The following is a 24,963-nucleotide window of genomic DNA, read 5'->3' as shown; positions in this document are numbered from 1 at the left end:
TTATTTATTTATTTTATTTAGTTATTTATTTATTCATTTATTTTATTTATTTATTTTTTTTTTTTTTATTTTTCTTTAGACATGTCACAATGAAACTTGCTTATAAATGCTAACTTAAGGCAGGTTCACATTTGCCAATTTGTGACTGAAATATTTCATTGGTAGAGTTTCCAACTCAAAATTGGTGCCTAGCAACGAGAGAAACCAGTTGCAAAACAAGACTAACATGTTGGTCTTAGTCAATTTGCATCTTTATTTACTTCATGACATCACAGAGTAAGCTTTGAAAATGTGGTCTCTAGGTTTTTTTTTTTTTTTTTTTTTTTTTTTTTTTGCGGTAAGGCCTATAGCGCCTGTAGGCACACTTGAAGAGTGTATGGAAAGCACTGTTCAGCTTCCGCCCATTAGTGGCGCAGGCAATTTTATTTATAGTGGTACCCATATTAGGGCCCATATCACCACCCAAGCTCATCTTTGGTGTAACCACCTAGAACCAGGGTATCATGGTGATATGTAGGTAACTTTAAACCACTCGACAAATGGCAAAGCGTTTTAAGGTTGTACTTGGTGGGATTCGAACCTACGTGTGGACATCTGCCCGATCCCACGCTCACCACCTTATCCACTATGCCACCGCCTCCCTATAGAGAAGATGTTAGAGTTGGTAAGGGAAAAGAACACATTCAATGAAAAAGCTGCCGCTCTACAAGAACTGTTTCCCTCAATGCAGGGTGTTGTTGGAGGTGAGGATTGAAGACTTGTCAGAATTTAACTTGATCACAATTGTGCATAGTCTTCTTAAGATTAACAATTTTCTTATGAGAAATGTAGGCTAATTTAGGATATGGTAGACACTCCTTTCTTTCCTTCTACTTAGCCAGGGACGTATCCACAGGCGTTTTCTTTTCTATTGACTCCTCCGGTATGCCAAAAGAAGAGCAACCACAGCTTCAGAATCGTCACTGGAGGAAGACATCTTGACGGTTAGCTGTTTGTTTACATTCACTTCCCGCCAAGGTGCCAACTAGTCGATACTTTTCAGTCGCTACGTGTGACACTTTCTGACTAGAAGGGATGAGTCGGGAATTCTACCAATGTAAAATTTCATCCACAAATTGGCACGTGTAAACCCGCCATTATACTAGCCACATAGTCTAGTACTGTGTGAGTGTGTATTTTGCCCTTACATTCTGTTTCACACAGTAGTGCAGGTTCATATCCCATAAGTTTGTGTTTTGTTCTCATATTTAGTGTGGCACAACAGTGTAGCTGCCACATCAATATGTTTTGTTTTGTCATTCAGCAGTGTACAACAGTGCAGTATTGCCAGACTATGTATGTTTTGTATTAACATTTAGTGTGGTGTTGCAGTGCAACTGCCACACAGGTGTGTGTGGTCTGTCCTCTCATTTGGTGTGATGCAGGGCCAGCCACTGCATGAGCATGTTTCATCCTCACATTGGTGTAATAGTAGTGCAACCAACACACAATTTTGCTTTGTACTCACGTTTGGTGTGACTCAGCAGTGCAGTGCCATTATGCTGTGTGTGTTTTGTCTTCATATTTATTGTGATATATAAGAGCTTTAGCTCATTAGCTCCTTTCTTTTCTTCACTATTGTTGATTACTGAACTTGCATGAAAAGGCTAATAAATATAATCAATCTCTTTCTCTAGGGTGTATCAAGTGATGCCACATGGGACCGAGCAGTGCGCGTGATCCAGAATGATGTACGGTATGAGGCATTCAACAAACTCAATGAGAAAAAACAGGCATTTAATGCATACAAGGTGCAGCGTGCCAAGGAGGAGAAGGTATATTGATATCTTATTTACAATATTCAAATTGCAATTAAATTGATATTTATCTATGGATGGTTGCCATGCTATGATCTGTTTATTTAAATGTACAGAAATCTCTCATAGGAACTTTTAAGACCACATATCTATGTATTCAATATTGTTCTTCCCTCATAATGCACAACTGATTTCTTGCTTCCCAGACATTGTTCTTGAATATGACACTCTTTTCACACTGGTCTTTCCTCATATTTGATCAAGTTATATAGTTTGAGCAACACATGAAAATGTAGCTAAAAAGATGTTGAAGGAGAAAAGACAAATATAGTAGAAAGGTAAAAGATTATGTTGACCAGATATTTCCAATAAGTCCATTGTATGAAAAGTTTTAGAGGAAAGAAGAGGAAGTCTTTTGGCATTCATAGACTCAGAGAAAATGTATGATAGGGTTAACAAAGACTATGGAGTCTTTTGAAACCAATGGAATGGATAATATGACACTGAGAAAACACATTGATAAAATTGGGAGGCAAACATGCAGTCTTAGTAACATAAGGGTGGTATTTTCTTACATTGATTAGGCTATGATGAAGATTATTGTAACTATGATATATCCAAGATTAGAATATGCAGCAGTGATTTGGTCACTGAGTCTGAAGGACATTAAAAAGCTGGAGGGGATAGGTAGTACAACAAGCTCTAGCCAAAATAATTTCAAGTTTAAGAGACCTTATGATAAGAGATTGCTTAGACTAGACATAATGTTCTTAGAGCAAAGAAAAACCAGGTAAGATTTTGTTTGCAGTGTTTCAATTGATAGAAGGATTAGGATTAGAGAAAGTTGATAGGGAGGACTTGATATTGCTGAACAAGCAAAACACAGTTGGGTGCAGGAAGAAATCAGAGAAGGGCATATGCATGAGAGACATCAAAAAATACAATTTTACATATAGAACTGCTGAAGTTTGGAATGCATTGGACAGAGAAGTGATTATAGCAACAACCATATTTAACTTTAAGATAAAGTTGGATAGATTTAAGAATAACAGAGACAGGATAGCACAAATATAGCTTCCTGTAACACACACACATACTGAGTGATATACAATTATATCAACTTACAAATTGGTTAATTGTAATGTAACTTAACCACAAGTCAATTAACAATTGCATTATTATTTTATTATTATTATTATTATTTTATTATTATTATTATTATTATTATTATTATTATTATTATTATTATTATTATTATTATTATTATTATTATTATTATTATATATATATATATATATATATATATATATATATATATATATATATATATATATATATATATATATATATATATATATATATATCAATAAAGAATATATATATATATATATATATATATATATATATATATATATATATATATATATATATATATATATATATATATATATATATATATAATATATATATATATATATATATATATATATATATATATATATATATATATATATATATATATATATATATATATATATATATATATATATATATATATATATATATATATATATATATATATATATATATATATATATATATATATATATATATATATATATATATATATATATATATATATATATATATATATATATATATATATATATATATATATATATATATATATATATATATATATTTTTTTTTTTTTTTTTTTTTTTTTTTTTTTTATTGCTACTGTTTTGTTTATTGAAAACTTAATCTTCCATGTAAGTCTCACAAATTTCACCTATTGTTCTTCAGGAGGAGCAGCGACTGCGTGCTAAGAAGGCTAAAGAGGACCTAGAACAATTCCTCCTAAACAATGAGCGCATGAATTCCACCATTAAGTATTACCGCTGTCATGAGATGTTCCAGCATCTGGAGGTAGACTTTTTTTCCTTTTCTTGATTTTTTTCTCTTCTTTGTCTCTTTCTCTTCAGGTTATTATTGCATATTTTTAGTCCAACATCTAGTTTTTATACTACATTATATATAATGAGACTACTCTAGCTTCACAATGGGTTTGTAATTTAGAACATTGCATCATCCTGTAAAGTAATTCATGATTCATTGCTTTCTCAGATGTGGAAATGTGTGCCAGAAGCTGAGAGGCGTGAAGTATATGAGGATGTAGTGTTCAACTTGGCCAAGAAGGAGAAGGAAGAGAACAAAGCCATGCGGAAGAGAAATATGAAGGTTTGTATTATCTACATATATTTACTTGGTTGTAACATGCAGGAAAATATTTATGTTTGTATTGATCTACTGTATCTGACATTGCACAGCTTTATTTTTGATTCATGGATAGTTCTTGCATGGACCACTTTTGCTTCCAGATCATGCCAGATTTATATAGTTTTATGCAGGAAGTTATATATCTTGGTGTCCCTTCTACAATTTTTTTTTCTTTTCTCTTGCATCCCATTAGAATAGATCATCTTTATCCACTTTCTCTATTTTTTCATAGTTTTGTAATAAATTTCAGCTAGGTTACTGTATTCCCTTTTCTTTAGACTAGGTCTAGGGTTGCTAACCTTTCCTTATATTACACATCCTACAGACTCGGGACCATCTTAGTTGCTACTCTGAGTATTATTTCTCACTTTATTACTTATGTCCATTTTATTGGGTACCTATACCAATTCTATGTATTGGGAGGTCTTGGAATAGACTGTTGGCATCATCTACCATTGCATCATTAGAACAACTAGAGAGGAAGTAATTGCAATGTAGGTGCAGAGTATAGAGTCCATATGTGATCATTAGAACAACTACAAAGGAAGTATTTGCAATGAAGGTGCAGAGGTATAGATAAAGTTATACAATAAGCTTGGAAATTCAAGATTTTTAGAAAGGCTTTAGATAACAGCAAAATCATCAGAATCTCTAAGATAAAAGGAGCAAAACTCAGTAAGGACATTGCCATTGGATTGTGGTTTACTTAATCTTTGTATACTGATAATTATTAAAGTATTATGAGCAGGTAGAACCTAAAGAATCATCTTGTTAAAAGTTAAAAAGAACAATCAAAGGCATACTATCAGATTCATGAGCTTTCAAAGTACAGGCAACCCCCGCTTAACGAACAGGTTACGTTCTTAAAAAACTTCGTTGCGTGTATTTTCGTTAAGCGAACTAATTATAACAAGTTGACCCCTGACTTGAACTTCCATTGAGAGTAAACAAAGCGAGAGTATATCATAGTACAGTAAAAGGTTTAATGAAAGTAAAAATTTTGAAGTTAAACATTTAAGCAGTTTAATTTAAGACTAACTCATTATAATGTACACTAATGTATGTATGTAAGTAACTTTATAATGTTGATGATCTTAAATTTATGAAGGGAGGGAGAGTGGAGTGGAGTGGGAAAGACACTAACCGGCAACCTGTGGAATGTAAACAAAAGACACATCATTGTACTGCATACAAAACTTATGTACCACATTTCCACAAGGCTTTCCATTTTATCCATTGCAGAGTCACGAGCTCAGGTGGTTCTTTTAGCTTGCAAGGAAGATACAGTCTCACCAGCCTTCTTAATAGAGTCTGCTGACTTGAAAATAGTAGAGACAGTAGATGGAGTCAAGCCATGGTGGCGAGCAATGCTATAAGTTTTCTCACCTCGTGTCTGTGAATAATATCCAGCTTCACTTCGTGAATAAGAGACATCCCGGTCTTCTTAGCAACACTAGGTGACATTGCAGGGCTGGTTGCAGGGCATGTTGAGCGAGAGAAGGTGAGCTGCTGCTGACGCTGTTTTTGTTTTGAACTAAAAGCGGGAAAGGGTAGGGGAGTGAGTGGTGCGTGTTTTGTCCACGAGAGGCGCTGAAGTATTCAAAAGCCTGTCGGCTTGCGTGATACGGTGGGGCTCTCAAACTTGGAAAAAATTACCTAGATCAAATTTCGTTAAAGTGAGTTTGGTGTTCGTTATACGAGCAGATGGTAGTAAAAGGAAACGTTCGTTGTAGCGAAATTTCGTTGTGTGAACGTTCGTTAACCCCTAGCCGGCGGCAGTGGACGTTGGCTGTCTCCTAAAATGTGAATCGTCTATATATAGCTTCTGCCGCCTACTGGTGTGCAGCATAAATTTAGTTACACCGCATTTTGTTACGTTTTGACAGCATCTTTATATAGACTCTACCGCAATTTCGCGCCGTGTTTACAAGTTTCTCAAATCAAACTTTAGGCTTTAAAGTGAAATTTCTTTATATGTTTACTAGGATAATGGAGTCACTCACACCCACATTAAAAAATGTGTCCAGGACTTGTGACCTGGATGTGGTTTCCCTCCACCCTCCCAATTTTTTTTGTTTTTGTTTTTTGCTTTTTCAGTTATGTGATGGTTTCCTCTCTTACTAACTCATCATCTAAATCATGCGCTAGAATCAGCTGTAAATCCTCATCAGTGATTCTCCTCCTTGTAGGAAGCATGGTTGTGCCTAAAATTCCCAAATATGTCCAAAAATAATACTATATTGGTGGAATGACAGGCAGACAGGAGCACTCCACCCTGCCTGAAAGCTGGGAACAGAGTGTGGTATGAGTGTGAGAAGTCACGTACACCAAGGCCACTCTTGAGTTGCCAGTTATCATTTTTGTGGCTCGGGGGCACTCACACGTGGCCGTCTATATATAGTCGATGCTTAGAAATACAAGGGATAAATTTTGGAGACGAGTCTATATATAGTCACCCCGCAAATTTTTGATACAATCAGGACCGTCTATATATAGTTCCACCGCCGGCTAAGGGTTAATCGGAGGTTGCCTGTATAAAAACCAGTAAGGACATAAAAGACGTCATCATGGAGGATTTTCATAAGAGGCATAATATTGTTAGAAGGAGGAAGTAAAAGAAGCAAGCTTAGAATTATTAAGTGTTGAATCCTTAGGAAAGATCTGAAGAACTTAGCTTTGAAATAAAGGAAATGGTAGTGTTGCCATCTAGATGAAACTCAGGTAGGAGAAATGAAGAAATATTTTTGACAAAAAGAGGATCCAAAATATTTCATGTTGTTTTTTGATGAAAGAGCTTTTAGTAAATTAGAAGATGTTGACATAATTTCAGGCAAAGATATAAACAATTTGAGTTTAGATAGATGGAAGGCTGGATCTCTATCTTTAATAGAGATGGAAAACAAAAATTATTCACACTTGTCTCGTGCCAAGAAACCTCAGATCTATCTTGGAAAGAATAGCAACCAGTGGCAATAATCATGTCTCTGCTATGTACTATGAACATTCATGGCACCCTTTAGGATCATATAACAGCCTTAGCAAATCCCCTTCCAACATGCTAGCACTATATCAAACCGGGATGCCAAGACCCACAAATAGCCTCAGAATCAGGGAGACCAGCACCAGCAGACACAGTCATAACACCCTCACAATAGTACAACAACCAACAGACCTTCCCAACCTCTGCTAACCTTTTTCATTTCATATATTTTCCACCGTTACCAACTAAAATTTGTTTAACCACTTGCACCACTGTGAACTCTAATACACAGTTAATTGTATTATACCACATGCCTCCCACCCCTTGATCTTAACCCTTTCAACACAAGGATGCATATTTTGTATCTTCGTAGAGCTCATGACATATCTGAGGATGTGCATACTGTCTTATAGCTACATTCTGCTAAGATGATGTGGTTTTTTTCACCACATACTGTAGGAGATCTTTCAGAATGTAGGTCGTATATGATACTATGGCTTACTTGACTTTCATCACTATTACAAAGGTGTAAGATTGGGTTATACCAGGAATGGTACCGATGCCCCCTGCTGGTAGTAACGTTGTTATTTTTCTATGGAAACAATAATATTATGTAAATATAAAACTTATGATATTTTTATCATAAATATGGATGTTTTTTATTTATTTATTTTATTTATTTATTTATTTATTTTATTGTTTATTTATTTATTTTTTTATTTTTTTTTTTTTTTTTTTTGTCATTTGTCATTTGTCATCTTCAGAAATAGACAAAAGCAGGCAAACTATATTTTTCCTCAAAACTTGGCATGGTTTTATTTTTATTTCATTATGTACACACCTCGTATGAAAAATAATTTCCACTGAGGATACAGAGAGAGAGAGAGCTGTGTGTGAGTCAGGTATCCTCCTTTTTTTTTATGTAGGGAAGAGGGCCAGCCAAGGGCAAAAAAAAAAAGAAAGTTAAAAAAAAGCCCACTTCAGTGCTGGCTCCAAAGAGTACAAAAAGTGCCAAAACCGCCAGCCAGAAGTAGGGGAGCAAATGCCTCGATACCTCCCTCATATAAGAAGACAAGTTGTAGGAATTCGGAAATACAGATGCAGGGAGGGAGTTCTAGAGTTTACCAGTGAAAGGGATGAATGATTGAGAGTACTGGTTGACTCTTGCATTAGAGAGTTGGACAGAATAGGGATGAGAGGAAGAAGAAAGCCTTGTGCAGCGTGGCTGCAGGAGGAAAGGAGGCATGCAATTAGCAAGATCAGTAGAACAGTTACCATGAAAATGTCATTTGTCATTTGTCATCTTCAGAAATAGACAAAAGCAGGCAAACTATATATTTTTCCTCAAAACTTGGCATGGTTTTATTTTTATTTCATTATGTACACACCTCGTATGAAAAATAATTTCCACTGAGGATACAGAGAGAGAGAGAGAGAGCTGTGTGTGAGTCAGGTATCCTCCTTTTTTTTTATGTAGGGAAGAGGGCCAGCCAAGGGCAAAAAAAAAGAAAGTTAAAAAATAGCCCACTTCAGTGCTGGCTCCAAAGAGTACAAAAAGTGCCAAAACCGTCAGCCAGAAGTAGGGGAGCAAATGCCTCGATACCTCCCTCATATAAGAAGACAAGTTGTAGGAATTCGGAAATACAGATGCAGGGAGGGAGTTCTAGAGTTTACCAGTGAAAGGGATGAATGATTGAGAGTACTGGTTGACTCTTGCATTAGAGAGTTGGACAGAATAGGGATGAGAGGAAGAAGAAAGCCTTGTGCAGCGTGGCTGCAGGAGGAAAGGAGGCATGCAGTTAGCAAGATCAGTAGAACAGTTACCATGAAAATAGCGATAAAATATAGAAAGGGATGAAACATTTCAGCAGTGAGAAAGAGACTGAAGACAGTTAGTCAGAGGAGGGAGTTGATAAGATGAAGAGCTTTCGATTCCACCCTATCAAGCAAAGCTGTGTGACTGGAACCCCCCAAACATGCGAAGAGTACTCCATACAGGGACGGATAAGGCCCTTATACAGAGTAAGCAGTTGGAGGGGCGAGAAAACTGTCGGAGACGCCTCAGAACACCTAACTTCATAGAAGCTGTTTTAGCAAGAGATGAGATGTGAAGTTTCCAGTTAAGATTATGAGCAAAGGACAGACCGAGGATATTCATTGTGGAAGAGGGAGACAGTTGAGTGTCATTGAAGAAGAGGGATAGTTGTCTGGAAGGTTGTGTCGAGTTGATAGATGGAGGAATTGAGTTTTGAGGCATTGAAAACTACTAGATTTTCTCTGCCCCAATCGGAAATCTTAGAAAGATCGGAAGTCAGGCGTTCCGTGGCGTCCCGCGTGATCTGTTAATTTCCTGAAGGGTTGGACGTCTCTGAAAGAACGTGGAAAGATGTAGGGTGGTATCATCAGCGTAGGAGTGGATAGGGCAAGAAGTTTGGTTAAGAAGGTCATTAATGAATAATAGAAAGAGAGTGGGTGACAGGACAGAACCCTGAGGAACACCACTATTAATAGGTTTAGGAGAAGAACAGTAGCCGTCTACCACAGCAGCAATAGAGCGGTCGGAAAGGAAACTTGAGATAAAGTTGCAGAGAGAAGGATAGAAGCCGTAGGAGGGCAGTTTTGAAATCAAAGCTTTATGCCAGACTCTATCAAAAGCTTTTGATATGTCTAACGCAACAGCAAAAGTTTCACCGAAATCTCTAAAAGAGGATGACCAAGACTCAGTAAGGAAAGCCAGAAGATCACCAGTAGAGCGACCTTGACGGAAGCCATACTGGCGATCAGACAGAAGATTGTGAAGTGACAGATGTTTGAGAATCTTCCTATTCAGGATAGATTAAAAACTTTAGACAAGCAAGAGATTAAAGCTATAGGACGGTAGTTTGAGGGGTTAGAACGGTCACCCTTTTAGGAACAGGCTGAATGTAGGCGAACTTCCAGCAGGAAGGAAAGGTAGAAGTCGATAGACAAAGTTGGAAGAGTTTGGCCAGGCAAGGTGCAAGCACAGAAGCACAGTTTTTGAGAACAATAGGAGGGACCCCATCAGGTCCATAAGCCTTCCGAGGGTTTAGGCCAGCAAGGGCATGGAAAACATCATTACGAAGAATTTTGATTGTAGACATGAAATAGTCAGAGGGAGGAGGAGAGGAGGGACAAGCCCAGAATCGTCCAAGGTGGAGTTGTGAGCAAAGGTTTGAGAAAAGAGTTCAGCTTTAGAGACAGAAGAGATGGCAGTGGTGCCATCAGGATGAAATAAAGGAGGAAAGATGAAGAAGTGAAGTTATTTGAGATGTTTTTGGCTAGATGCCAGAAGTCACGAGGAGAGTTTGAGTTTGAAAGATTTTGACATTTCCTATTTATGAAAGAGTGTTTGGCAAGTTGAAGAACAGACTTGGCATGATTCCGGCAGAGATATAAAGTGCATGAGATTCAGGAGATGGAAGGCTCAAGTACCTTTTGTGGGCAACCTCTCTATCATGTATAGCACGAGAACAGGCTGAGTTAAACCAAGGTTTAGAAGGTTTAGGTTGAGAAAAGAATGAGGAATGTACGCCTCCATGCCAGATACTAACACCTCTGTTATGCGTTCAGCACAAAGAGATGGGTCTCTGACACGGAAGCAATAATCATTCCAGGAAAATCAGCATAATACCTCCTCAGGTCCCCCAACTGGCAGAGGCAAACGCCAGAGGCACCTTCGCTTTGGGGATCCTGGAGGGATTGGAGAAATAGGACAAGATACAGAAATGAGATTGTGATCGGAGGAGCCCAACGGAGATGAAAGGGTGACAGCATAAGCAGAAGGGTTAGAGGTGAGGAAGAGATCAAGAATGTTGGGCGTGTCTCCAAGACGGTCAGGAATACGAGTAGGGTGTTGCACCAGTTGCTCTAGGTCATGGAGGATAGCAAAGTTGAAGGCTAGTTCACCAGGGTGGTCAGTGAAGGGTGAGGAAAGCCAAAGCTGGTGGTGAACATTGAAATCTCCAAGAATGGAAATCTCAGCGAAAGGGTAGAGGGACAGAATGTGCTCCACTTTAGAAGTTAAGTAGTCAAAGAATTTACTATAGTCAGAAGAGTTAGGGGAGAGATAAACAGCACAGATGAATTTAGTTTGAGAGTGACTGTTAAGTCGTAGCCAGATGGTGGAAAATTCTGAAGACTCAAGAGCGTGGGCATGAGAGCAAGTTAGGTCGTTGCGCACATAGACGCAACATCCAGCTTTGGAATGAAAATGAGAATTGAGAAAGTAGGAGGGAACAGAGAAGGGGCTACTGTCATTTGCCTCAGACAGCTGTGTTTCGGTGAGGAAAAGAAGATGATCTCCCAGTATGGATGCTGTGCCAGGGAGCATTTTCTATTGCCCGGAGTGAAGAGATTGAAATAAATTAATGATCTTGATATTCTAAAGAAAGAATTATATTATCACTATTTCAGCTTTTGAGTCCCCATCTAAGGAGGAGAGCACAAATGTTCACTGGTCTTATTGCTCTTTTGTTATCAACCCTAAGTGTTTTGACATCCCTCTCAACTTTTCTTCATAAATTTCTGCAACATTCGTGGTCTTGGATATAATTTCCAATATGTAGAACTAAACCTCATCTTTTACTCATTGAAACACATTAGTCAGAGACCACTAACAGTAGCCCTCTCCAGTTCCATTCTGCATTCTCTAGCCTCATTTTCAATCCAAAGCTGTATGTAGTAGTATAGTAGACATCTACCGAAACGATGATTTTACTCCCAGCGAGGTCCAATAGCAGGGCTGCTGTGAACTTTCCATTCAAGCTAGTTGTGATCTCGCTGAATGTTTCCCTTTGTGTCTCAAAACTCAAGGGGGCAGTCACAGCCTGCCCTCTAAAGAAAACTCTCCTTCATACAAAACTATATTAACTTATCACACACACACCCTTCACTTAAAATTCAAAATTAAAAAATGGCAAATCCAAATCCAGCCTCGGAGTCCCCTTCTGGAGAGGGGACCAGAAACGTTAAGGTCACTCTACTGGTGATCTTCAGGCATTCCGTGCTGAGTCTTGGTCATCCTCTTTTAGAGATTTCAGTGAAACTTTTGCTATCGTGTTAGACATATCAAAAGCTTTTGATAGAGTTTGGCACAAAGCTTTGATTTCAAAACTGCCCTCCTATGGTTTCTATCCTTCTCTCTGCAACTTTATCTCAAGTTTCCTGTCCAACCGTTCTGTTGCAGCCATGGTACACGGCCATTGTTCTTCTCCTAAATCTATTAACAGTGGTGTTCCTCAGGGATCTGTCCTGTCACCCGTTCTCTTTCTATTATTCATTAATGATCTTAGCCAAACTTCTTGCCCTATCCACTCCTACGCTGATGATACCACCCTACATCTTTCCACATTCTTTCAGAGACGACCAACCCTTCAGGAAGTCAACAGATCATGCAGGGACACCACAGAATGCCTGATCTCCAATCTTTCTAAGATTTCTGATTGGGGCAGAGAAAATTTAGTAGTTTTCAATGCCTCAAAAACTCAATTCCTCCATCTATCAACTTCACACAACCTTCCAGACAACTATCCCCTCTTTTTCAATGACACTCAACTGTCTCCCTCTTCTACACTGAATATCCTAGGTCTGTCCTTTACTCATAATCTTAATTGGAAATTTCACCATCTCATCTCTTGCTAAAACAGCTTCTATGAAGTTTTGTGTTTTGAGGCACCTTAGCCTGTTTTTCTCGCCCCCTTCAATTGCTAACTCTGTACAAGGGCCTTATCCGTCCTTGTATGGAGTTCTCTTCACATGTTTGGGGAGCTTCCACTCACACAGTTTTATTAGATAGGGTGGAATTGAAAACTTTTCATTTCATCATCTCTGCTCCTCTGACTGGCTGTCTTCAGCCTCTTTCTCACCTCCAAAATGTTGCATCTCTTTCTATCTTTTATCGCTATTTTCATGCTAACTACTCCACTGATTTTACTAACTGCATGCCTCCCCTCCTCCTGCAACCTCGCTGCACAAGGCTTTCTTCTTCCTTTCATACCTTTCTCTTGTAAACTCTGGAACTCCCTGCCTGCTTCTGTATATCTATCTTCCTACAACTTGACTTCTTTTTAAGAGGAAGGTTTCAAAACATTTGTCCCTGTCTTTCAGCTAATTCTCTACCAGTCTTTTAGGGAATTTGCATTTAAAGTGGGCCTTTTTTTTTTTGCCTTAGGCTAGTTTCCCTCTTGCATAGAAAAAAAAATTACAATCTGCTGTCATGCCCATGCTCTTGAATCATCTCAGTTTTCAACCATCCTGCTGTGACTATAGTCACTTTAAAATGTTATGAAAATATTATGTTGCTATCTGTGCTTTCCAAAAATGACCCCATGTTCTGCACAAGAGCAAGTACATTACTTATTATTCATTCATATATTTATTGATTTTTATGTAACTTAATATTTTTGGGTTATTTTTTAGTTTTTTATTAATATATATATATATATATATATATATATATATATATATATATATATATATATATATATATATATATATATATATATGAGCAGGAGTCTTGAGGTATCACAGGGTAAGGACACATAAAAAAGCATCCACAAAGGAGGACAAGAGTTTATTTTTCAATAACGTTTCACCGAGTCTTTCGGCATCAGGTTTAGCTAAAGAAAAAATAAAATTGAGTTAAATGACAAGATATGTGCCTAAAATATGAACATAGAGTAAAAAATGAATTAATTTAACATTTATAAGAGAAATATACTTTTATCTAACGGTGGGTCATTACCTTTCTGTTGTGGAGCTGTGAGGTGAGTGAGAGGAAAAGGAAAGGGAGGTCTCGACAAGAACTTTTATGAAACCAAAGATGTGATGTGAACTATGTAGGAATATATTGATTAGGGCCGCGAACGCGAAGGACTGCAGGTTGCCGAGAGGGGCGGCCTGAGGCCACCAGGAGGGTGGGCAGGTCGAATGTTGTGACGCTCAGGGCGGGACAGCTGGGAGCTTTGTGGAATGCAGTAGGAGTAGAAGCGTTATATAAGTAAAAGGTTATATTGTTATATTATTTACAAGTATGTAGGAATATGAAACACAAGCTTGTTTTTGTTATTGATTAGGGCCGCGAATGCGAAGAACTGCATGTTGCCAGAGGGGTGGACGCCTGAGGCCGCCAGGAGGGTAGGCAGGTCGAATGTTGTGACATCCAGGGTGGACAGCTGGGAGTAGAAGCATGGGCAGCGGAGCAGGAAATGCAATAGGAAAGGGCAATAGGGATCAGCAGACAGGTGCAGATGGTGCAAGTGACCTGCAAGTGTCTTGTGGCCCAGACGAAGGCTCCGAAGTTGTTATTGTTGTGATAGGTGTGCGAGCCCTCAAGGTCGTCAACCTCCCCGTTGTCATGGTAACGGGCTTCCCATTTTCTTCTTCACTCCTTTATACACAGCTGCTGCCTCCCTTCTCATGTCTTTTAATTATGTCCACTTTTTCTTGTAGCTTAATGGTTTTCCTTTTCTTAGCATCACTGCTATCACTCAGGAGTTTTCTTTTTGGTGCCATTGAGGAAGATACTAAGATAGTCAGCAAACGCAGATGTAGGAACACTCTTGCCAGGGGCGACGGTGTGGTGGAACTGAGGTACGTAGAGTATTATTGTATTCAAGCGTGAGGCAGGCGGTGTGGCGGATAACCACTAGTGACGCCTGACAGTCAACAATAACAATAAACCCCGCGCTTTACGATTTATAAATTTTCAATTTTGTAAATCTTAAATTGCCTTATAGTGGATTGACATAAGTGCGAGTTTGACGTAACTCGAGACCGACGTAACCCGGGACCTTACTGTATATATATATATATATATATATATATATATATATATATATATATATATATATATATATATATATATATATATATATATATATATATATATATATATATATATATATATATATATATATATATATATATATATATATATATATATATATATATATATATATATATATATATATATATATATATATATATATATATATATATATATATATATATATATATATATATATATATATATATATATATATATATATATATATATATATATATATATATATATAGATAGATAGATAGATAGATAGATAGATAGATAGATAGATAGATATAGAGTTTTTTTTCTGGGGCGGAGGGGTAGGAGGCCGTTGAGTATGCATGTTTTGTTGAAGTCTATAACAACTTGAGCATTCTTTTTTTAAAGGAGTTTTTGTATTTTTCGCACAAGGGTGCATTTATCTGGTTGTAGATTCTGGAGGAGTGCGCCAAAATTCATAATGCTTTCGAGACATCTTTCTGTCCTGTCTGGACCATCTTCAGGAGAAGAGTGAGGAGACTGGGCTGGTAGAGCCTCTTAAGATTGCTAGTGGCGGGCACGATAGGTATGTGGGGCTGTGAGAGACAATCAGCTTGCAGCTTGGCTGTGGCTAAGAGGTGGCTGTTTGGAGGGCAGAGAAACTTCTGATTGCTGTTGGATGTTGATAGTAGGTTTCTCTAAATATATGAGCGTAGCTTCTGTTATCTTGAGTCTCTTGATGTCGTTAACTTTTTCGAGGATTTCAGTGTTTTGCTCCATGAGCTTTCTCTTTATCATGATACCATGCTCGCTGACGTAGTGGCAACGTATTGAGCCATCTTGGAGGTGAGCGGTGATCCTTTTTGACAATGTGAAGCCGATGTACCTTGAGTTTAGGTGACTACAATCACCAACAGTGCATTTGTGTTGGTACACGACGTTTACTTCCTGCAAGGGGCTCACTGCAGGCAAACAACTGTTTTTCATGATGAGGTTGGCGGTCTTGCGTGACTTGTAATATATGACAAGGTTGAGCCTTGTGTCTGTGCTGGTAGGAGTGACATTGCTGTAGATGATATATATATATATATATATATATATATATATATATATATATATATATATATATATATATATATATATATATTTATTTATTTATTTATTTATTTATTTATTTATTTATTTATTTATTTATTCATTTATTTATTTATTTATTTACTTATTTAATTATTTTTTAATTTTTTATTTATTATTTTATTCATTTTTTTTTGGTACATGCTGTTTTATCTTATTATCAGATACTTCTTTAGATAACATATCCAAGAAGTTAATTACAATAATATTTGTTTAACGAATTTCCGGTTTAACGTACTATATAAAGTTAGACCAAAAATCCACATAACGTACAACCACATCCGTTTTAGCGAATTTTCCGGGTTTGAATTTGCCGGTTGAGGGACCGAACACGGTAGTTTCGCTGTGATTGGCTGGCTTCCCGCCTCTGTCTCTAGCACTCCTGGAGCTGGATCCAAGATTCTTTAACATCGTCAGAGCAACCTCTTGCAGCGAAATGGCATCCATGAATGCTTGGAGGGATGATGACAAGGTTGGTTTCAGGTTGCTCTGAGGTTGCTGGGAACACCACCTCTGGAGGTGGTGTCACTGTCTTATATATGCTTTTATGTTCACAAAACAACATTTCTATTAGCTTTTTACAAACCTTGCCCCCAAGAAAGGATTGTTTTGTAATGCATAGAGTGAAATCTTACATAGAATACCAAAAAATAAAGCAGAGATGAGATGAGCCACAGACAAAGCGGGAGACTCGCGGCCACTCAGCTGCTTCTTCTTCTTCTTGTGACCCTTTTGCTTACATGTTACTTTCATCATGATGTTTATGTTTCCACTTATCTATTGCCTGCTATAATGGATATCATATCTTAGTATTCATATACGCTCATGCCATGAGGATAACCTGGACTCGTGGCACTGAGTGTTAGTGAATTACTAATGAAATACCGCGGTATTTCATTAATAATTCACTGTCACTCAGTGCCACGAAGTCGAGGTTATCCTCATGGCATGAGCGTATATGAATACTGAGATATGATATCCATTATAGCAGGTAATAGAGGAGTGGAAACAAATATCATGGGGAAAGACAACACGCAGGCTAAAAGGGTCACAAGAAGAAGAAGAAGCGGCCGAGTCGCTGCAAGGCTCCCGCTTCGTCTCTGGCTCATCTCTCTGCTTTATTTTTTTGGTATTCCATGTAAGATTTCACTTTATGCATTACAAAACAATCCTGTCTGGGGGGCAAGGTTTGAAAAAAGCTAATAGAAACGTTGCTTTGTGAACATAAATGCGAGAATGTGAGAAAATTTGTACGTAGCTCCTCTAACTTCCAATGACTCATAAGACATCATAAAGTAGTGGTAAATCGGTGGTCCAATATGCTGCCAAACGTATATATATATATATATATATATATATATATATATATATATATATATATATATATATATATATATATATATATATATATATATATATATATATATATATATATATATATATATATATATATATATATATATATATATATATATATATATATATATATATATATATATATATATATATATATATATATATATATATATATATATATATATATATATATATATATATATATATATATATATATATATATATATATATATATATATATATATATATATATATATATATATATATATATATATATATATATATATATATATATATATATATATATATATATATATATATATATATATATATATATATATATATATATATATATATATATATATATATATATATATATATATATATATATATATATTATATATTTATATTATATTTATTTTTTTTTTTTATATATATATACTCATGTGGTATGTTGGGAGCCAGCCCTGAACGCATTCCCCCCTATTTCCATTATTCCCTATGGGAATAATGGAATTTTTGATCTACGAACAGCTTTGACACCCCCTAGCCTGTTCGTTAAGCGGAGTATTACTGTACTTTATAGCAACACACTAATTTTTTCATCTGAACAGGTGCTAAGTGAAATCCTGGACAGCATGACCAACATCACTTTCAAAACCACTTGGTCTGAGGCTCAACAGATGCTGATTGATAACCCAACTTTTGCAGAAGACACAGACCTGCTTAGTAAGTGTGAAAATATACCATGTCTTATAGGAGTCCTTTAATATAACAAAATTAGATATAGTAGTACTTCATTATACATCTGCTTTGGAATAGGTCTAACTTGGTTAATATCCTGTTTGGTGGAAAAAATAAATGCTTAGAATTTTACGTGCATGCTAAAATTTGTATAGGTCAAAATGAGTCACAACGCTATGTGCTACCCTAGTTTACCTCTCAAGACTAAGTGACAACTGTTCACAAGCAGTGTTGCCAGATTTTTTATTTTGTTTTATCTATTTGTTTTCATATCTACAGTATTTAGCAGCATAATAAGACACACTTTTTTTTTTTCATGAAAATGGCTCAATAAAATCACACTGCATCTTATATGTGAAATTCCCTTCACCTGTACACCTGAAGATTTTCACCACCATGTTATAGGCAAGGGTGCTATCTCATAGTTTTCAACCATAATAATGATATAAGAAAATGTGGAAAATGAAAATGGGGATGTGTTCATTGACACCAATTTTGCTTCAATAATTAGGCCACTACCCCTGTTTAATTATTGCATTCATATACAATATTTCCACTAATGTGGTTACTTTTCTATTTTTCCATTGTATTGCTAGCTTGCCTTAGACTTTACATTCTTAGATATATATTTCAAAACATTTTTTATATATGTCCTGCTGATGATATGGGGGTACATTTTTATGTCTGAGTCTTATATGGCATCAAATACCGTATATATATATTTTAGTATTAAACAGTGTTTAAAGGATTTCATACAACTTCATCAATGTACTGTTATGCCAGTAACAGTAGGACTTTTTCTTTTTCTTTTTTTTTAGGCATGGACAAAGAGGATGCTCTCATAGTCTTTGCTGAGCACATCAAGCAGTTGGAAGAAGAAGAGGAGGAGGAGCGGGAGCGTCAAAAGAAAAGGATCAAGCGGCAGCAGCGTAAGTGTCGAGACAACTACATTGCACTCCTGGACGAGCTTCACGAGCAGGGCAAGCTGACCTCCATGTCCCTGTGGGTGGAGTTATACCCGATGATCTCAGCAGATATCAGGTGTGTGTAAGTGCATCTCTTTTCATTTTGTTGTATTTACAGGTAACTCTCGATTTACATGATAGATGCGTTCGAAGAGGCATCACGTATATCAAGATTTGCTTAAAACAAATATGTAATTCTCATAAGAAACAATAGATAATAGGGGGGGATGCGGGATGTGGTCCAAAAAAAATTGTACAAAATATTCTATTTATTTTGCTAAATTAACATGTTTTTATTATTTACCATTCTAAATACTAGAAGTGTATTTAAAGGAGAGGGAAAAGCAAGAAATAATAAGAGAAAGCAAAAAAATTATAAGAGAAAACAACAAAACAAAGAATACGTAAACACAATACTCAATGCGTCACTGCCTTCACCACTCACACCACAGTCAGTCACCATGTTCCTCTGAGCTTTACCACTTTATCAAAAATCCACTTATCAAAAATAACCCCACATGCAGAAGAAGATGAAGGATGCCATCTTGGTGAATTATAGGCAGATTGAAGAGATTCCGTCTGTACTCAGTGCTGGCAGACTGCAAATGAGGCACATGAAGAGCAGAGCTCCCACCTATTGGCCAGCTCTCTGGCGCGCAGTTCGAAATTGCGTCTGGCACTCAGTTTGAAAATGCGTTTGGGTCAAATCGCGTATAACCAAACCGATCACGCAAATTAAATTAATTATAATATTTTTTTGGTCGCGTTATAACAAAAACGCTTAAATCAAACACACATAAATCAAGAGTTACCTGTACCTGGTAATGATATTTTTTAAAATACTACCATCCTTATAGAAATTATAAGTGTATAATGTAATTTAAGTTAAGAACAAGAATTTATCAGATTTTTTTCCTGCATAGTGCTTGTTCTTAATATGGTCACAGACACAGAGCATGTGGCTGAGCAGGTAATTTGGATCAGCCTTGAATTTTTGAATATTTTGCTACCTTTATAGTAATCATTGCAACGATTGAGAGGAGGTATGTTGTTAAATCTTCAAGGTGTGATTGGTAAGAGTTACCAAGACGTACATATATATGATATATGAGGTGCCTAAAGCCAAAGTAACTTAAGCAACAGAAATAGAAAACAGAAAAAAGCGATCAAAGTTTTGCAACATTCAGAATGCAATATCTCCTCAATTAATTGAGATAGGGAGTATGGCTTGGCTTCAAAATGTTTTTTATTGCATGTGGTTTACAATCTATACCTGGGCATTTAGTGAAATTGAAACATTCTGAAAGGCTATTCAGGGCCAGGCCTAGCAAGTGCGGGGCCCAGTGCAAAGTCCCAATCGGGGGCCTATCAGTCCAGCATTCCTACAGACCAAATAAAAATGCTAATATAGTCATTAATACAGTATGTAAAGCCCTTTTTTTGGTGTTTTAACAATAAACTTCAAACTATTCAAACATGTGCCATTTGTAAAGTAATACTGTTTCATGAGATGTCAATTAAAGCATTTCAAAGTATTCAATCCAGTGGTCGTAGTTGTGATGAAAAGTACATATTTCACAGACGTATCTTGCGTGATTTGGCAGATGCAAAGTCATCTATGAGTTTACTGTAATCCAACTGGCTTGCAACTTCATTTTCAGTAGAGAGAATAGCAAGACCATTCAATCTCTCTTGACTCATAGTTGATCTCAAGTATGTTTTAATCAACTTCAACTTTGAGAAACTCCTCTCACCAGAGGCTACAGTAACTGGGATGGTGAGAAGAATTCTCAGAGCTGTCCAGAAATTTGGAAAGTCAACTGCACTTTTCATGTCATGCAGGAAACTAAGGACTTCTAAAGGCTGAGACATTATTTCAGGAGCTAGGAATGTTTTGAGAGTTTTGGCTTCATTTTCTTTGGCTATTTTGATCTTCCTTTTTTCATTGCCACTTAAGTAGGTCCTACCAATGTCCCATTTCCGTTTGGGCATTGTGACAAGTTCAAAGCTGATGATCAATAATAACCAATTTAAACACTAATGTCAGTGTAAAACATCACTGGCCTGGCACTCACAATTAATATAAGGCCAGTATAAGCCAGTAAGGCTGTCGTGATCCGAGCTGTTGCACGACGTTGCACAAATTCTCTAGCTACTGGCTATAAATAGTCAAAGGTTTTTTCTATCTTTAATTAACAAAAATAATATCTATACATAAGGTGTTCGATACGGCGCCGACAAGTAACAATCACAACTCTTTCTGTTGCCTTCTCCACTGCAATTACTACAATTTCTCTTACAACATCCTTAAGAATTACATTAATCTCGTACATATTTTCGCATCAAAACAAATTTCACTTCAAACATCATCCACTATATCTTCATAACGTATTACAACATCTGAACACGGTGCTTTATTTATCAGTAAATCTCATATGTAGTACGTACAATATTACCCCTTTTTTCCCAGCTACCCGTATATAAGAATGACCTTTACTTGGTACATGAATGCAAGCAACCACGTGACGTACCACCAAATATATTACCATACACATATAATTACCTGCCTCCGTTCAACAAAAATGACAACGTAACACCACCGAAATATAATGACAAATATTGATATTTCCACACAAGTGACTTCCCACAAGTAATCTCTTTCTCTTGGTACCCATACATGGAACCACGTTAACTTCGTACACAATTACACACTAGTAAATATGTTATGTAACTTATTCGTCAGAGCAACACACATGCACATACGTAGGTAGCCGTATACAAATTCCCTTACTCATAGATGAAAACGCAAGTATATAACGACGTCATTATGAACCAAAGTACAAACACATAAACCATAATAAACTAATACCACATAATACCTAAACCTCCTATCATGATTCCTCCTCCATTCTAATTTACCTCAAAAGACTGCATTGCAACTTATAGTTCCACTTACTGGTTATATATGAAGTACAAAACGCCGCCCTCAGCTATGCAGCCGAGGGTGGCCCGCTTAGAGCCGCGGTTGTCCTCTCTGCTTCCTCTCTCCTCTCTCTCTGCCCCAATCCTCTACAATTTCCCTTCAGGAACTTATGGGGCGTGTCTTGACCCACACAACACGCCCCTCAGAATGTACCGTTCACCAATCAAGTACAAGCTCACGTGAACTCCACGTGTGGTATGAACAACATCCAAGACGACAACAACACCACAGAATGTTTACCTGACCTGGGCTATGTATATCTGCCCGGGCTGTCCTGGGTCAACTGGCCTGGGTCATTAAATGTTTCCTTTTGACCTTCCTGCCCTTCCTAATCTCTTTTATGGCTGGATACGGCTACACACCGCATACTGGCGAACTAGCATACATCCATATATCTTTATTTCTTGTTTCTTATATTTTTCATATTTCACTTATGATGTGGGCATCTGACAAGGCCAACTTCAAGCAAAATAACACAGAAAACGTGTCAAGACCTCTACTCAGTGCAACAAACAGGCAGAGTGAGACTGAGACAAATGGAACGTTCTGGTGGCCCAGGCCCTACTATATCACGTCATTCACGTGTGCGGGGTCCTGAAGTGAGGATACTGGAAAGCTGCAGCTGCACAGGATATGCTCAATTGGGACCCCGCACCAGCATGCAAACTTGGTGGTGGTCAAACTATGTGTGGCCCTGAAGTGAGGATACTGGGGCTGCTGCAAGGATATGCTCAATTGATTGTTCAAGAAAGATAGTAACTGCCTGTTAATATTAGTGGAAAAATCCCCATGAACCACGGGGATCGAATTAGCACTCGTCTTTTTACACACCAGTCCTGCTTTGGGAGCGCGGGGCCCAATGCAGCTGCTCCCAAAGCAGGACTGGTGTGTATAAAGACGAGTGCTAATTCAATCCCCGTGGTTCATGGGGATTTTTCCACTAATATTAACGGGCAGTTACTATCTTTCTTGAACAATCAATTGAGCATATCCTTGCAGCAGCCCCAGTATCCTCACTTCAGGGCCACGCACAGTTTGACCAACAAGTTTGCGTGCTGGTGCGGGGCCCCAATTGAGCAGAGCGCGGGGCCCAATGCAGCTGCATCAGTTGCATCGGCCTAGGCCCAGTCCTGAGGCTATTGGATAACTGCTTTTTTTTATCTGGTTTATTTGTTTAAAAAAATATCACTTACAATATTTTGTTTATCAAACATGCATGCATTGTTTATTCCTGTTCCTGTGTCAGGTTGTTTCAACAGCATATAATTTATTTAGATTCACCAGCATTAAAGCTATTCTTGATTGATGTACTAATTTTATTAAGCAAAAATGTAATACTTGTGCACTACTTCCTAATCTGACCACCTGATAACAAGGGAGAATGAAAAATGGTACAAAAAAAAAAACTGTCCTTTTAATGCCAGAAAACAGAAACAAACAACTAACAAACTCAGAATGTAATCCATCATGAAGGATAACTGAATAGGAAAGAAAGAAAATTATTGGGCCTGTACATGGCAGCCTGTAGACCTGCTCACATATGCTTCCCCCAGAGTCCTTCGTCTTTTAGCTAAGTTTTTCTTCCACTCTGCATGATTACTCACACAATTCCTTCCCCTAGAGGGTTCTGGCTCCCGAGGAGGCATGTTTTTGTCCACCATAATAATGAAATCTTGCGTATTAGCGTAAAAGAAAGGCAGAGTGTCATTCAGAGGTGGTGAGCTGGCAGAGGGTGCATAAGTGTCTGTGGGTGTGAGGCGTAGGGGAGGCAGGCTAGTGTCAGTAATGTCACCTGATGCACAGCACGTGCCGTCATTAGCTCACTGCAGGCTGCTAGGTGGGAATTACTTCATTTTGGCAACAGCTGCTCATTGCCTTGCTTCGAGAGCAACACAAAGGGTCTACAGATGACTGTATTTGGACTTCTACTCTGCTTCTTGCCACGGTAGGAAAGTGGGGGAAAGACAATGCAATAAAAATAATCATTTCGGCCAGTGTCGCTTGCGTTACTCTGGCTCTAGGCACCTGATATACAGATGCTCCCTGATTAATGAATATTTAAGTTAAATTTATGCAAATGCAAACTTAATCTGTCTCAGGAGCAATCCTGTCATATCTTTAGTTAAAAAATCTGTATCAAATTAATTTTTCCACACTTCTACGTACATCATGCTGCATGTGGAAATAAAACAAACAGTCAAACAGTGCTTGTCTATGACATATGACTGTGTCATGAAATGTTGTGTTGCCCTTGACTTTAGTGATATGTGGTGTGGTTGTTATATAGATTGTTAAGTGACTGAGTGTGGTATGGGTCCTTGTGTGGTTGGTATGCTGAGTTTTATGTTAAGGCACTGTGTCCATGGTTTGGCCATGTGCTATGTGTGATGTAATGTTCCAGAACTACATAACATGATATAGATGAAGTTTGACATGTGCAAAATGTAACTTTATTATTACTTTTGAACTTACTTTTTTAATGCATCTAAAGGTGAATCGTATACGAGTGTCTATTAGAGTTCATAACGAGAAAAATTACAAAAAAGATATCAAGGATGAGAAATATTCCTACTAGCATCCTTCCTTGTGCACTGATGCAAGAAAACACAAATACACAACAGATACTCTTCACTTAATGGAATAATGCCAAAGTTATCAATAACAAAGCAATAGCAATAATCTTTCATTATGATAAATGTAATACCACTTGAATGATTGATGTAACTCAGGAATTGATCTATTTTGATGGAAAAGGAGTCAAGCAATCATGATCTGGTGTATATGTTACACCCCGTTTGTGAAATTGCCCATTTCATGAAATGGGCAAACCCAATTCATGAAATGAACCTAACCTAACCTAACCTAACCTAACCGAATTCATGAAATGTGCAATGGAGTGG

At 37.2% G+C, this 24,963-nt stretch overlaps 1 protein-coding gene across 8 annotated transcripts in view; it reads left to right on the top strand.

Annotated features, from left to right (window-relative positions):
- LOC123520623 (pre-mRNA-processing factor 40 homolog A-like) overlaps positions 1 to 24,963 on the top strand; it is a 121,823-nt gene that overhangs the window by 62,170 nt on the left and 34,690 nt on the right. For 6 of the 8 annotated variants that reach the window (XM_045283074.1, XM_045283079.1, XM_045283078.1 and 3 more), the window contains 5 exons: positions 1,677 to 1,814; positions 3,603 to 3,725; positions 3,924 to 4,037; positions 17,986 to 18,100; positions 18,934 to 19,162. In XM_045283074.1, the coding sequence (XP_045139009.1) occupies positions 1,677 to 1,814; positions 3,603 to 3,725; positions 3,924 to 4,037; positions 17,986 to 18,100; positions 18,934 to 19,162 (719 nt within the window). The remainder of the gene's footprint in view (positions 1 to 1,676; positions 1,815 to 3,602; positions 3,726 to 3,923; positions 4,038 to 17,985; positions 18,101 to 18,933; positions 19,163 to 24,963) is intronic. The other 2 variants (XM_045283080.1, XM_045283075.1) reach the window with 1 other exon arrangement.

The sequence above is a fragment of the Portunus trituberculatus genome, chromosome 47 (genome assembly GCF_017591435.1).
Source record: "Portunus trituberculatus isolate SZX2019 chromosome 47, ASM1759143v1, whole genome shotgun sequence".
Taxonomy (NCBI): Eukaryota; Metazoa; Arthropoda; class Malacostraca; order Decapoda; family Portunidae; genus Portunus; species Portunus trituberculatus.
Note: the sequence above shows the minus strand (reverse complement) of the source record. Positions and strands in the feature narration are given on the sequence as shown.